The following is a 15,276-nucleotide window of genomic DNA, read 5'->3' on the forward strand; positions in this document are numbered from 1 at the left end:
AAAAATGTTTCAGGTCAAGTATCAATACACTAAGGAATTTCTCAATAATGTTGGGATCAATGCTAGTTGTCCTACATTATCCCTTATCCGCACTTTTTCCGAGGAACATGACTCATGCGTAAATCACGCTTTTAGTCTCGTTCATCGGGACATTTCATACAAAATTAAGTCTTCAGAGGTTTCGGTATGTGATTTTTCTCTAGATTGGGCAGATCTTTTCGATATTCGCAGTACAATGCCGTTGAAGCACGGTTGCCAGGAGAATTCGCCCGTTCAGTAGTTATGCATGGTTCAATGCGTTCTTTTTATGCTCGTAGAAGGGATCGTAGACGGATTTAGGACTTAATAGGCTATTCTAACTAATAAGCCCAGCGGTAGAGATTCGTCTAAAGGTTTGATATTAGATCATAAGGTCATTAGGTCATAGGCGCCGTGTCTTTGCCATATAATCGCTTCAAGCAAAATAGCAAGAAGAGTACTGTGCTAAGCAACAACAACCTGTCGTGGCTCGCACATTCTATAACTTTACGAAAGTTGATAGTGATTCATACATACATACATTTTCTTCTGTAGTTTTTAAAAAAAACAGAGAGACACGTACATAACCTTATTATAAGGTAGAATTGTTAACAAAAATTTTACCACTTAAAAAGCATTGCATAATAACGAACTAATTCCAGCCATACAATCATTTTCTGTATTTGAACGCATATTTAATTAGCGAGAACTATTTTTCATAACTTAAAAAATGTTTACAAATAAAATATGGAAAGGCATTATGATACCTGCCCTTAGAAATGGGAATGAACCACAAGTGTAACTTATCGCACAACTGCATCATATACAAAAACAACGGTTTCAGTTTTAAGCATTGCTTTAGAAAGTTACGTAAAATTTTAGCGACACGAATATTTTTCCCTGTCTTTGAGCTATAAATCGTAGCGAACCGCTTGAGGCGTAAAGCGGGCACAAGTGCAAATTTCTATACGTTCTTTAATGTGCATAGTAGAACTCGTATTTTTCCTCTTTGTAATCGGAGGTTTAATGCTAAATTAGGTGTAAACATAAATCTAAGTACAGAAAATTGAAGGGCTATATTGTCGACGGTAAGTATAAAGCTTCGGTCGACTCCGAGGGGAAGTTGCATTTCAAGCATAAATAAAGTTCCCATTTAGATTGGAAACGCTAATAGATCACATTTGTTACGATCCGCCAAACGCAAACAGTCTAGATTAGATAGCTCGCATATGTATATTAGCTTCAGTTCAATATCGTTTTATTACCATAATATATAGAAAACGAACAGCTCTTCAGAAATAATGAGGTTATTAAAAGCCGGTTGTTATATACGCATTCTCTAATAATGTTCCCACAGAACGCATGTACTTTTTAGTTTAAAATTTGTATGAAAGCGTGCGTGGAAAATTGTTTAAAGTTCAATTAAGACAATAAAGTTCCAATAACATATTTATGTTAATGTATTTATTTGATCAGAGCTCCGGACGATGATCGCAAAGCTTCTTCAGTAATAAGCTTCGATATCTGCCCTTTCCTCCTGCAGACCCTTTCCAACGCAGCTCGGCTCAAAGTTTTGCTTTGGTCCGAAAGCAGACTGAATCTCCCGCACGGTGATCCTGGCTCCCCACTCCTCTGACGAGGTCTCCTGAGACCACTCCTCTCGCACCTGCGCCGTTACTGTGGCAACGAAAGCACGCTGCCATCTAAGCAGCTGAGTTAGTAAATCGGCACGAACGAGTGGAGGTTGAATTATCGAAATACAGAGTTGGCGATAAAAAATCAGGTCGAATAGGAAAAGAAAAGCGTCAGCGAGCCAAAGGTTCATTTCTAACAAGAGACATGTGGCCGAATGCATAGCCATGTTTGTCACATGCTCCAAATATCGGGTGATATTTGTGCATATACGAACCGATGTAGCGCAGTGTCGTTTAAATCATCGAAGTGACAATTAAAGAGTTACAGCCACTTGAATAACTTTCGTCGTTTCTGACGGTTTTCACCATTTCGTGCTGGTAAGCAGTCCAAATTGATTTTTTTTTTTTTTTAATTTATCAGTTAACTTAACAGAACAGATTAAATACTTAATTATTTGATATATGACATGAATAGTAAAAGGTTACATGTATTTTAAGCGTCGTTCTTAATATAATACATTCTCTCAATAAATTATTGGTCGTCGTTTAGGAACGACGAAAGTTATCCAAGTTGCACTAAATAGTTTTCATCATTTAACAAACACAACATATCAAAATATTCTCCTATAATAAATGAGGCTTTGTGATCAATCCACTAGCGGTTAGAAGTTTAATTTACATTCAAGCATGCAGCAAAACTAACAACAGTTAAATTAGGCTGATTAATTAATTTTCGAAATTCATTAAGTATATTTCCATTTAGGTACTATACCATTACACTAACGCCTAGGACGGAAACCTAAAAAGCAGCGGGGAGAAAACAGTGTGAATTTTATCACTTTTGCTACATATTGACAAATTAAAATTTCGATGATTTAATTTTAGTATCTTATTCTTTTAACGGACTCATTTTTGGGCAGGGTGCATAATTAGTTGCGCTAAAGTAAAAAGCATGTACACAACAAGTTGTATAGAAGGCGGCCATTGGGAGAATTCGACCTGTATCATGTACGCCGAAGTATCTTTTTGAACGCTTCATCCAGCTAACTTCCAACGCGAAACGAAGCGTTTCAGTTCGAGACTACCTGACACGCCTCTGAGCAAACACGTTAGCACTGCACCGTTACGGAGACGGCCTTTATGTACTCTCCTGTCTGCGGACCTTAATTAGAGTAAATCTTGCCAAAAAAAAAAAACGTTCGTTTTATACCGGATGTAAACTTCGTTTACGTTTATATCAATTCTCGTATTACGGTGAGAAAAAAAGGTTTATTTAACAAGAGAAAGTTTCCAAAACTATTATTCAGATATAAGATAGCAATAGTTCGAAAAACGGTGTATGGCATAAATTCGAAAAACCTTCATCAAAGCATTGAGCTTTGAATCGGCTGGCATAGGCTAAGTTGAATGCATTCTGATACGATGTGTAGCACAACAAAGTAGATATTTACATTTTACTTTTATTTTTATTATTAGCTAATTTAGGCTGCACAAGGAAAGAAAGGTCGTTATGGCGCCTGCTGAGCTCATTCATGTTAGCAACTGACAATTCTGAAGGAAACGAGTTTATAGAAGCTTCTAAAGAAACAAGCTTGAATGCAAATAATAAGCGGCTCTTAGTGAACTGGATGGTTTACATTGGAAATTCCGTATTATTTCAGAAAATATGAGAAAATCAAGTTGAATTAGTAACAGATTCATAGAAACTTCAATCTCATCGTAAGTAATGTCTGGCTTTCGTTATCAGGCGAGCTTATCTATGATTTGTCGGTGCCACCTGTGAAAACTAGGTTAAATGAAAAAATCTATTATAAACGACGATCTCTAAACGACGTAAGCTAACCAGAGTTAAGTTATTTAAATAAAATCTTTGAAGAACGTACAGCTAAGCTAACAATAAAGAATTTCAGTGCTGAACGGCAATGTTTCCTTCTCAATTTCGGAGACTTCTCCAATTCGAATAGTAAACGTTTTACCTAATATATTATTTAGAGGGTATTGGCCATCATTCATATAACTTCCAAAAATCGGATGCTTTCCCAGTTGTATTACGCGATACTTACATGGTTGCTAGGCAAATTTTTATGTTACTCTGGCTACACGGTCAACATGCCTTGTTACCAGGATTATTTAAAGGACATCGATAATGTTTAGTAACTATGTATTTAACCTGAGAGGAAGGCCACGTACCCCTGTTCGACTATTGACTGTAAGACTATATAGATAGTATTCTTCAAAATAATCATATTACCTGGAATCTAATTGGTCCTGTTTAGCGAATTTGAATAGATGGCCATAAAATTTTCGTTAACCTTGGTAACCACTGTGAATCCGGAAACAATGAAAAAACGTCATAGTTGTTTCGTATTGATCCACGCAAAGCGAAATTATACGGCGACGTCTATACAGTGTTACTGAAGTTTGAGCTCACAACTGAACATATCATTCGCAGTCAGATTTTCTTGAATGCTAAAACGATATGACATTATTTCAGTGTATAATGTATTTCGTTAGCACGGAACACTCGGTACATCCGTTCGTCAAGCGTCACCGAAAGCTAAAAAATTATAAACATATAGAAATAGGATTAACTAAATTAGATTATTCTGGTGAAAATGAACGCGACGAAGAGCGAGGTCCGGGCAAAGAAAAAGCTTGATATATTGTACCTCTAGCTTAAAGGATTTAACTTAAATAGATCTAATTAGAGGACATGGAGAAGTGGTTCATTTTAGTGCTATGCAAACTGGCGTAATTTTATTACATTCTCGTCTTAGCCCATAGCCTCGTGTGCCAAGCTCGCACAACGATGATGGCGCAGTTCACCATAACCGTTAAATTTCCTTTATAAAATGGATTTTTGCTTCCTTGAATTGCTCTTTTTGCCATCAGGAGCTCATCCATCCATCCATCCATCCCGCGAATAAACTGAAAATTCCTCTTGAAATTAACTTAACAAAGGTAACTTAATATGAGTGTTAATTTCTTTCTTACCAACTATTTATCCAGAATAACGAAGACACACACAATTCCATGTGATTCCTGTGTGCAGAGACTTTTAAAGCCAATCTGATCTTTCGCTCTGGAAACGCACGCTAAAACGATTCGTCCAAATAATCGCGTTATTATATCGCTGTGACACATCGTGTTGCGAACTTGTAGTTTTTGAAGCTTTAAACTCAATTGTAACAAAGTTATTTATCTGGACACGTCGCGCATCTTGCGTATACTGCGAAAACAAACGTATACTTCGCTTCCTTTTGATTAAATTTATTTATATTGTGTTTTCATTTGGTCATACCAATCGTATTCACGTAGTCAAAAAGGTATCCCTCTGAATTTTACAAAACGCAGCAGTATTAGATCTCAAACAATAAAAAAGAATGACATAATCGTTCTAATGATGTAACCTATTCAAAACTTATGATAATTATCCCTGTTATGGATTTTTTCAAGCGCGTTTTTATGCAGTATGCATATGACCCCAGACGTTTTGTAAAAACAATAATTTTTTTTGTAATGTTGAGTCCGTTGTTCCCTTGCTTCGTACAGTGCAATTCTGTCGATGCTGTACACGGACCCAAGATATGCCCGTTACTTATGTTGAATAACAAAATCCCATCGAGATATTAGCTCTCTTTTGATTTTCTATTTTTTTTTATACACATATGCTGAAGATTCCTTGCGATTTTGCCACCAATTAATATCTGAGTGAAATACTCAAACACGTAATAGAATAACAATCGTATTGTACGTTACAAGTAGCTATTGAAATTGCAAGACTCATTTAATTCAGATATGCTATTTAAATTCAAATGTATTAAATTGTCTATTGTGGAACAGCCTTGCTTCAAATATTCGTAGTAAATCGGAAAAGTCAACGATTGACTGCGTTAGGAAACAGCTTATAAAAACTAGCTCATCTCGACAGTGAAGACGAAGCGCTCTAAGGTACTTGACAAGGAACCTTTGTCCTGTTGATGGGCATTTTTGTGATTCCCTTGAAAATTACTACCATCAGACGGCGGTTCATTATTTTCAGCGTCAGACTCATTCGACGAAACGGGTAGAAAAGCAGAACAAATTCTGAATACGGTACCCAAGTCACGAAACCTGTACAGTTTCGTCACAGTATTCTATGGTACAAGGATGGTAGGTAATCATGACACATGTAACAGATTCGTTGACCATTGACAATATTTGTAATTACCAAGATTAACATTTACGTTGTTGTTTCAATTCCAGATGTTAAGGGAATCGATAGCGACGAATAGATACTTGGCTAGCTAGTAAAGCATTTTTAAATGATCACCACCCCACGGCAGTGGGGCGCTCAGTCAGTGTGTCCGATATATACAAAACGAGCGCTTCGATGTATTCCTTTAATGTTTGTCATTACTAAATATATTATTAGGTATAAATTCTAGGGAACCAAATATAGTTATTGCGTCGCGTATCATCTTGGTATATCTATTGAAGATTATAAGATAATTCACAAAAACTAATCGAACACTTACGTCTGCTTTACTACCTTTTTTTTTTTTTAGGATTTCCTGTGACAAAGGGAATATTAGGAACAACAGTGTCGACAAAATGTCGTCGTTCGGCATTACGTCTGGGCCAGCTGGCCAACAACGTAGTGGGGTGCGTCGGCGAATAAGCAATGTCCAATTAGATGTACACCCCGTCGAACGTGCAATTGTTATTAGCTACGAACTGGAATGCGCTGTTACGGAGGCAGGTGAAATCGTTACAGACTCTGCCTTTCTTCAAAGGACCGTTCGTATTAGGAACCTTGATACCGTTAGTACACGGCTTTCGCAGCATTTATAGAGTGGTTTTTAGAAAAACATTTTATTCTGCGAATTTTGGATCACTTAATTACTAAGGTATGCGGTGGTACGCTTTTGAACATTGTTCTTTGATGACAAGGACTGGAGCGTGGGTCGATGCAATAAGAAATATATTTTTTTAACATTACTTTGCTACTACTTTAACATTACTACTTAAGTCATTAATTTCTAGCTACATTGAACTTACTGTATCCACAAATAATGTAGGCTCGTTAGTCCTATATGGAAACCTTTTATCGTCCTTTTTGATTATGGCATAAAAATGTTTTTGTCAAAAACATATTTTCACTACTATCACTTTTTGCGTTTTAGGGAGCAATTTCGGAAGATTTATTTAGCTACAATGCCGGCCACATGGGCTTGTATAGCACCAATTTTTCGGGTACGATCAAAGGGAAGTGTTAGTTCCTAAGGTTGACGTGCTCAAACGGCGTACCTGTGCTCCGACGCAGATTACCGCTTGACACCCTGCTCCCAATACATTTGGCACAAATGGCATTGACGTAGACGACGTAGTCCTGGTTCAATTTAGCAGGACAGGCATACTTTCGAAACAACAGGAAATTCTCTAGCGGAGGTCTAGCATCAAGGAACGTCGCCTTTTTAAAACGGCAAACCAAGGCCAATACGCTCCTCAGGAATCTTCCAGTGCCACATAAGACAAATTTAAACACGTTTAGTTTGTAGACTTCATTTTGAAACGTTTAATTCATGGTTATAATGAGTGTCGACTGAATCTTGATTATTATTATGAGCGTCTATCACAAACGCTCTGCCTGTTATTGTGAATATAGAAGATCAAGTCATGTCCTAAGGTCTATAGCTCAACTATTTTGGGTACTGCGCATCTGGATAATACGGCACACAATTCTATTGATCTCTCGTGCATCTGTGGAATCAATTTTGTACAAGGCGTGCTAATAATAATTACAAACGTAAATATGATTTTATTAAAAGTTGTAAAAAAGATAAAACCCATTTCGCGACGTGTTTCAGGACACTGATATGGTTATGCTGGCCGAGGATATATGTGAGAAAAATCCAAAATTGTTGTCAAAAGCTCAAAATTTATGTGAAATTGAACAGCTCTTACACTACTTAAGGACACGACGAGAAAAGTGCGCAGTCAGTAGTCCGAAAAATGGAGAACCGCCATCGGTGAGCATGGGCCAGCTTGACAACTACGTTGACAATCTTTACGAAGACGAACGAAAGGTAACTCTAACTCAGTTATTTATAGGCGAAAGTGCAAACGCAGCAAGCCAATTGCCTATTCAAAAACACACAGCTCACTCGGTAACGAACGCAAACATGGTAACGCTGACAATGGAGTAAAGAAAGCTAAGAGCTGACACACAAATTATACTACGATTGTTTTTTGTGCCATCATATTATATAGATTAATTCATCAAAAACAAGCAATCTTAAGACCTGTCGGAGCACCGTAACAGCGTCGAAAACACTATGCATAATCCTATGAAGTACTTTAACGTATTCAGCGCAAGTTCTGATCAGATTATGCAGATTTAGTCTAACATTTATGCTAGGGGGCATTTTTTGGGCCCTCTTCAACTTAAATTCAATTTTACTGTTTGCGAAAAAAAAAGCTGAAGCAGTCCTGAATCTCATCACATCTTCGTAGAAGCAACAATCCAATTGAAATGTCGAATTTCTAAAATATGTGAATTAAATTCTCAGAGCTCACAAATTTTTTTCAACGCTCGACTCGATTGAACTAACATCTATTTGTTTATCCGTGACGTACGATGAGATTGCAATAGCAGCGAAGTTGTCCGACTTCACTTTTGCAGGTAGACGCATCATCAAAGATTTTATACCTTGCCCAGAATACGGAGAACCTGGAAGCGTTAATAAAACATGAAGTCCTTTTAGGCGCCTTAGCGCGCACGCTTCGTGAGGAGGGACACAGGAACTACTCGCTTGCCTCGAATATACTCAATTTTTTCCAGTGTCTTTCAAGATTTACTACATTTGCGTCTGTAATTGCCGACCACAAGGTCGGCTCGCTCACCATGGAACTCCTTCAGGGCGAAATGGCCAAAACGCAACAGGTAACCAGATTGGATTCTTTTAGATCTCCGTTGCATCATCAGCGCTCGATACAATTAGAGTCCACATTGCTATGGCAAAGTAAGAGTGACAAAAAGGAGAGAGACGAATCGCTTGTTTGAAAAACTGCATTATGGAATAGTCTTCAAACAAGCCCGTCGACGTATGCGGTATGTCTTCACGCGCCTTCGATAATCAACTGTCTTTTGACAATATTTAATATCGCTATTCGCCATTTTCAGGTGCTGCACGAATTGGAGGAATCTCAGTTGTCGAACGATCTCGAAGCGTTTGAGAATCTAACGAAGAGCTACACTGCCGTGTTGCATAAGCAGGACACAATGCTCATTGCCGCGTTTAGTCTACTGCTCAATATTTCTACGGAACTAAAAAACGAAACTCGAATCGTCAATAAAGGTACATATTTGAGAAATACGGACAACCTTCATCATCTTGTAGGTATATTTCAGCTAATTCTATGCATACTCAACTAGCACCCAGCGGTACACTAACGAACAGCATATCCTAGCTTTTGGGTGCAGGAGATGTCAAACTAGATAAAGAGGAACGGGCATATATACAGGGGTACTACTTATTCAGTTATTCGTGTTTATCTAAAATCTAAAAGAGAATATGGAAAAACCTCAAGGCAATCTTAACAAATATGTGCTAATGCATACAAATGTCGCCTAAATGTTGTTGTTTTCTACATTTCAGCGCAAACCGTTATCTATGGAAATCAGACCCGTTATGGTCAGCTTTTAGTAGCAAAAATATCGAAGCTTATGCACCGTATACTTTGATTCTGGTTGCATTCAGTTATTCTTGTTATTTTCTTATACATTAACCGATAGTAAAACGGTTGCCTGAACTATCTGTATTAGTTTAGTTGGCTTTTCTTGTGGAAGTAGTTCACGTATTTGTTCGGCGGCGTATTGATCAGTAATCTAGGTTTAAAAATGAATTATGAGATGATATTCAGTAATCTTTTTTTGAACCCTGAAAATATATTCAAAAAAAGTAAGATTCAAAGCCGCTTTATATAGAAAGGAAACAATATTTTTAACACCTTAACATGGCTTCAACCAGATCAACACGAACATTAGTTGAACGGTGACGACGTGTTACGCAAATTAGGCCAGGTAGCCGTTACTGATCTAAGTCAGGTGAAGAAGGGCTACCGTAAAAACTAATTTTTGACAACGTTATGGTTAACGAAGATTAAGAAGGGACAGCTAGCGAGGAAAGGAACAAAGGTCATATCGAAACCAAACATGTAGGCAAGGATGACAAAGTGACAGGAAGCACATTACTACATAGCCGGTATACCGAGGAAAAAATGCTAGTGAAAAAGACTGTCTGTGGATTTACAAATATTTTTAGATGCAAAGGTACTCGATCTGAACTCCTTTAATGGTATGATGATAAAAAAGGGAAATTATTTTTTCCATATTGTCTTGTTATAAATAATCCAACCCTACTGTGTTGCTCCGTGAACTGTTTCTTCTGACAGGTATTATTCCACTTCTAACATCATGCCTAGACCGAAAGAGTCGATCTTTGCTGCTCATTGTTTTAACGTTTTTGGTCAAATTGAGCATATACCAGGAGAACCTACATGATATAGGCCAACCTGCGGCATTGGATAAGGTCTGCCAAATTATACCGACGGACGACACTGAAATCGCATCCATGGTCTGTAACTGAAATTAGCGAATAGCGAAATATTTTAACTAGGTTCATTGAAGAAGGAAACAAAGTGCAAACGCAGAGCTTTTTATTACTTTTTTTTTTTTTTTTTTAAATAATAACGTGTTATATTTGCGGATAACATGCTCATGATATTATTTACAACGAGACAATTTTAAAATGTTCCTTGCCGCGAAGGACTGACTCCACATTGAAGCGTGATACGCATAGAAGTTACCTTCCCCCGTTTCCTATACGCGCTCACAACGTATTCTTTTTTTACATCTTAAAACCGAACAGACGCTTCGGCTGATTCACAACCTGAGCTTTAACTCCGACTGCCGTTGTGCCCTAGTCAGTTGTGGCCTTCTACCGAAACTCGTCACTTATATGGGATCTTCCGAAAAACCATCTCAACGAAACCAGGTAATGGGGAATGCGCTCTCTTTGAAAATGTAAACTTCCATGAATATTGTATTTAAAATATGCCCAGATGCATTTTCGGGTATATATACAGCGTTTTCGTAACGAACACACAGGATGATAGTTATAAATATGTCACATTGAACGCTTTTTAATTTAAACTGTACATGACGACGACCGTACCCTACTAGCTACCAAATCGAATTTTCTGAATCCGTATTTGCCCCGTTTTGCACATCTTTTAGGTGCTTCGAATACTGTTACTTATCGCTGCAGACAGTAGATTCATTGCGCACTTCGCGTACACGGATGCTGCACACGTGGTACAAAGCTTGGCGTCTTTGATGATACATCGGATGGCAAATTTTCAGCTCAATCGATACTATTGTACTAATATTTTTTATTTTAATTAATTTTATTAAATCTATATCATAGCTATAAAAATGTACTGTATACGGAGTCGGTCCTCGCGGTGTCACAGCCATTACTGCCCGCTGCGGGGCAACTGGTACAACTCTTACAAAGTAATCTTTTCTTAGGGACTATATACGTATTAATTAATTTCGACACGCAAGTTCCAGTTGTCTGAATATTAAATCTGTTTTGTGTACAGCCCCTTCATTTGTTAGAACATGTAAGTAAAAGATTTATGCTAGTAAACAATATAGTTCTATTGTACATAGTAGCAGTACAGTAGCTCTTGTCACGGTGACATACATCGAAGATGTGTTGACTGCTGAGACTCTATTTTCTTCTGTGAAATTGTGCATATATTCGAAATCCTCATTGCATGGTTCTGCTAAAGAGAGTAATAGAACAACGTTGGCAAGTTTATACAACAAGCTTATACGAACTATTTACAAAGTAGAGCATTTTATTTATCAAAGATACAGCCCACATTTGAGTAGAGATAAGGAGGGGCATCTAAATTCGACCATGCATCGATGGGTTCTTCGTCATAGCGGATATGCCTTCAGCCGCTGTTCTTCGCATTAGAAGAAAGCCAGTGCTATCTAGAACGACAAAAAGGCTGATCATTTGCGGAAGCCCGTACGTTGTTTTCTTAATTTAGGCATAGATCAGGTAGTACCCAATGTGTTCGCGCGGGGCAAAACCTTACTATCGTAGTTTTTTTACCCGAAATCGCTGGTCTACGCTATTGCCAGTCTTCATAAGGTTTTTGAGAGATATAAGAAAGATTTCTATGACAATCAAACGATCCTTGACATAGTTTAGATTTAAAATGCTTAAAAACTCAATAAAATGGCTTAGAAATATAGTTTTAATAAACTATAATTTTTATATAAAAATTAACGGCTGTTTTGGAGAGCAGAGTTTCAAGCGCCTATTCGCCGTCCAGATAAACTCCATGATGTAGTCTTTTCGAGATTAGATTAAACTACCGCTTGAGCTTTTTGACCGTTTCGAGTTCTTGTATTTCGAAAACTTTTAGCCCGCTCTTAGCCCGCATTTGACTCCGCTGTAACTTTTGCTACGCAGCTCATTTCAGCGCCCCACTATATTTGCAAATTCGAAAAAGAATACTTTGAAATGGCTGATAGAATCGAAGCTGCGATTGTAGAACAGTGGTTATATTGAATGAACATGATCATCAGGACTGACACTTTTAGTGCGTGCAAAGTATCAAATTTAGTCTAGATAGCCTTAGAAACAACTAATAAGAGAAAATACTTAGGGAAGTTTTGGTTCCTTATCTTATAAGTGCATATAAATAAACGAAAACAAATAGAATATCATGCTTGGCAAATAAACTAACTGAGCGACAATGCGTGCAGGTGCTAGGCCTGATTCTGGAAGGCGAGGGAACTGATGGCCAATGTTCGGCTGAACTGGCTGCTGTAGCCCAAGCTTTAGCGTCAAATTTATCTTGCGCCCAAATTATCTGCGAACGCAATGGACTTAAGTTTCTCATTAAGCGAGCTCTGAAGAACAACGACTCTCGTCTACTTAAAGGTATTTTATAAGGAACTAATAATAATGGAGCATGTACTTTTATGTGCTAGTAACAAACTCATTTATCCAGTACGTCGAGACATTCAGAGCTTGCAGTGTATGAATAATCTTGACAATGCTACCATTTCAGTGGTGCGAAACATCTCTATGCATGAAGGCCCAAGTAAGCAGCTGTTTTTGGAGCACGTGGACAAATTTACCGAAAGGCTAATTATGCAAACCGAGCCGCTGACATCGCCACTCTGCTCACCGATGGCGTTAGAGTGCGCACGAATCTTAGCCAATCTTGATCAAACTGAATTCTTTCAGGTCGGTATATCGTAATTCCTGAAAAGGCAAGTTTCTTAATTAACGAGAAGTACGAAACAGCAAAGAGGGTTTTTTAGATATTTTTAGAGCTTCAGATGAAGACTAATCTGACCCCTAGCCGTCATATTCTCACTGCCTTTTCATGTTCTGAAGTTTCATCTTGCGCAAGCATTTTATATATTTTAATCGTTTGAGCAAGTGACGATTCTATATCTTAAAAAAAAAAAAAAAAAAAAAAGATATTTCCAAATGATCTCAAAAGGGAAGAGTAGTAAAAATTTGTGGAATAAGAGATTTGGATGTCGTCATCGTCAGGTCTCTCGTCAGGTAAATCGTCGCGGTATATTGGCTTGGCTAAACCACCAACTCCGAGAAGCGGCATCTCGGCTTTCTGTCGAAGGCAAATTCACTGCAGAAGACGATCCAACGCTCGATCTTCTTACTCTCTGTGCCACTTATGTAGAGAATGATGCTGAAGTTGCGCTGGCCTTCGTCGACGGGCAACACGCTGAGCCGCTGTTAACGATCCTGAACGCATGCCAGGTAACTGAAGCCGTCTGCACGGTATCTATTTTCACTCCTTTCGTCTGAAGCGTAATAGATTTCAATTGGCTATTCAAGACCGCATAATACTGGCAAAAAGTATTGTGAGTCATGTATATCATCTAACCATTATTGCAGGGATATTAACTACGCTAATATTCGCCTTATATTTCCTAATTTGCAATATAGGAAAACGATACCGTCGTTTTTCACGTTCTTTGGGTCTTCTACTGTCTACTTCGACATGGGCCTTCACGCGAAGCTGCCCTTGCAAAAACGCCCCTAGCTAATTATCTGCTAGACTTATTAAACGATGCTAATAAGGTATTACTATAAGGCCGCTTGTATGATATTATTTGCTGCTGATTTTTCAATAATCGTAAATGCTGACGTTATTTCCAATTAAACTACTCTATTTCTGAAATACTAAAGTCTTCAAGATTTCAGTAAAGGGACCACTTTAATTAACAAGAAGGACTAGGAATAAAAGCTGGCCATATTAGTTTATGGTACAAAATAATACCACTTAGTTCTCTATGCTAATATGACATTTTAATCGACAGGGCGTCCAATTAGTATGCGACGCCGCGTTGGACCTTCTATCTGAAACTGGGTCCGACTGGGCAGCCAGAGCCCGAGCGGCTAAATTCAGCCACTTCAACGCTCAGTGGATCGATATGGTTGAGGGAACTCCCGACCCCCAAGGAATCCGGCGGCTCTCAGGAATATCAGCAGCCAAACATGGTGGGGACCAGGATACGTTGGGGCACGATACTCGAAATCAAAATCAAGTAACAGACAATAATACATCATATGATCGTTTATATGATGGAATGAAACTAGCACTTGACGTAGATGACGAAAATTGAAGCTAAAAACGTATTTCGAAACTTTTCTGTCAATCAATTAATTCAACTGATTAACTAGCGGACCCACAACTAAGGTTGTTGCGATCTGCTGCCATGTAGACCTGTCTCTGTCGAAACAGCCATTCACTAATGAAAAAGTCGAAGCATAGAGCAAAAACAAATGGGAAGAACATCACTGTATGATGATATCAGAGAACATAATATATACCTGATGTGCTAGCCAAAGGCACATTGTTAAGTGGTCATTTATTATCGTATCTATATCAATTCACGTGCTTTATTTAGTGTAGATAACAGCTGTTGCTTATGTTGAAAGTACCGCTTTGCTACTGTAGGATTTGGAACCAACCATATTCGGTTACATGTTATTCTTAAACGCGCCAATTAAGCTTTGGCACTGTCTCTGAATAAAACCCAAATCAAGTAAATGGTTAATGGTCAGTGTGATATTGCCATTTTTTAACGACGACCTATATCTCACCTCTATAAACAGTTGTTTCTGAACTACTAACAATTCACTACAAATGATGAGCATATTTAAATTTCGAATCGCTTTCTCTCAATATTTTTACTCCGTAGTCAAGATTTGTAGAGAAATAAATTCGAAAATTTCGAAAGAACGAATTGTTGTCTGTTAGCATGTGCAGCCTCGGAACAACTATCGGCTCTTCGATACCCGTTCTAATACAACAGAATGCACCCGTCCCTAAAATGACAGCCAACTGAAGCGTTGTCAATGCCACCTTCTAACAATCCAATAACGGTATCCGGAGCGTTAGACAGTAATCTTATTTACGGAACGCTGCTCATAATCATCCTATTCTAAAGCGTGCGATGGACAAACACGGCCTGTGATGTCTGTCCTAAGGCTGAAATTGCATTTTCCATAATCGC

General features: G+C 38.1%; 1 protein-coding gene across 3 annotated transcripts; it reads left to right on the plus strand.

The window, feature by feature from the left end:
• Positions 1-1,727: 1,727 nt before the first annotated feature.
• Kap3 (kinesin associated protein 3) lies at positions 1,728-14,823 on the plus strand. Of its 3 annotated transcripts, none has more exons than XM_022850186.2 (13): positions 1,728-2,030; positions 6,200-6,455; positions 7,502-7,720; positions 8,317-8,577; positions 8,818-8,992; positions 10,089-10,270; positions 10,565-10,690; positions 10,933-11,010; positions 12,484-12,661; positions 12,792-12,970; positions 13,286-13,513; positions 13,703-13,837; positions 14,077-14,823. In XM_022850186.2, the coding sequence occupies exons 2-13, from the start codon at positions 6,246-6,248 to the stop codon at positions 14,380-14,382; spliced, it is 2,277 nt and encodes a 758-aa protein (XP_022705921.1). In that variant the 5' UTR covers positions 1,728-2,030; positions 6,200-6,245; the 3' UTR covers positions 14,383-14,823. The 3 variants fall into 3 exon arrangements, with proteins under 3 accessions (XP_022705921.1, XP_022705922.1, XP_022705919.1); XM_022850184.2 differs by lacking the exon at positions 1,728-2,030 and adding an exon at positions 5,684-5,804; XM_022850187.2 differs by lacking the exons at positions 1,728-2,030; positions 10,933-11,010 and adding an exon at positions 5,683-5,804.
• Positions 14,824-15,276: the final 453 nt, after the last annotated feature.

This window comes from Varroa jacobsoni, unplaced genomic scaffold, assembly GCF_002532875.2.
Source record: "Varroa jacobsoni isolate VJ856 unplaced genomic scaffold, vjacob_1.0 scaffold_1449, whole genome shotgun sequence".
NCBI lineage: Eukaryota > Metazoa > Arthropoda > Arachnida > Mesostigmata > Varroidae > Varroa > Varroa jacobsoni.

Bases quoted from the DNA above. Each gene is read 5' to 3' on its own strand.
- Kap3 (XM_022850184.2), top strand. The intron at 10,271-10,564 runs GTCTGTAACTGA...AAAACCGAACAG, and splicing joins ACACTGAAATCGCATCCATG to ACGCTTCGGCTGATTCACAA. The intron at 12,971-13,285 runs GTCGGTATATCG...CGTCATCGTCAG, and splicing joins ATCAAACTGAATTCTTTCAG to GTCTCTCGTCAGGTAAATCG.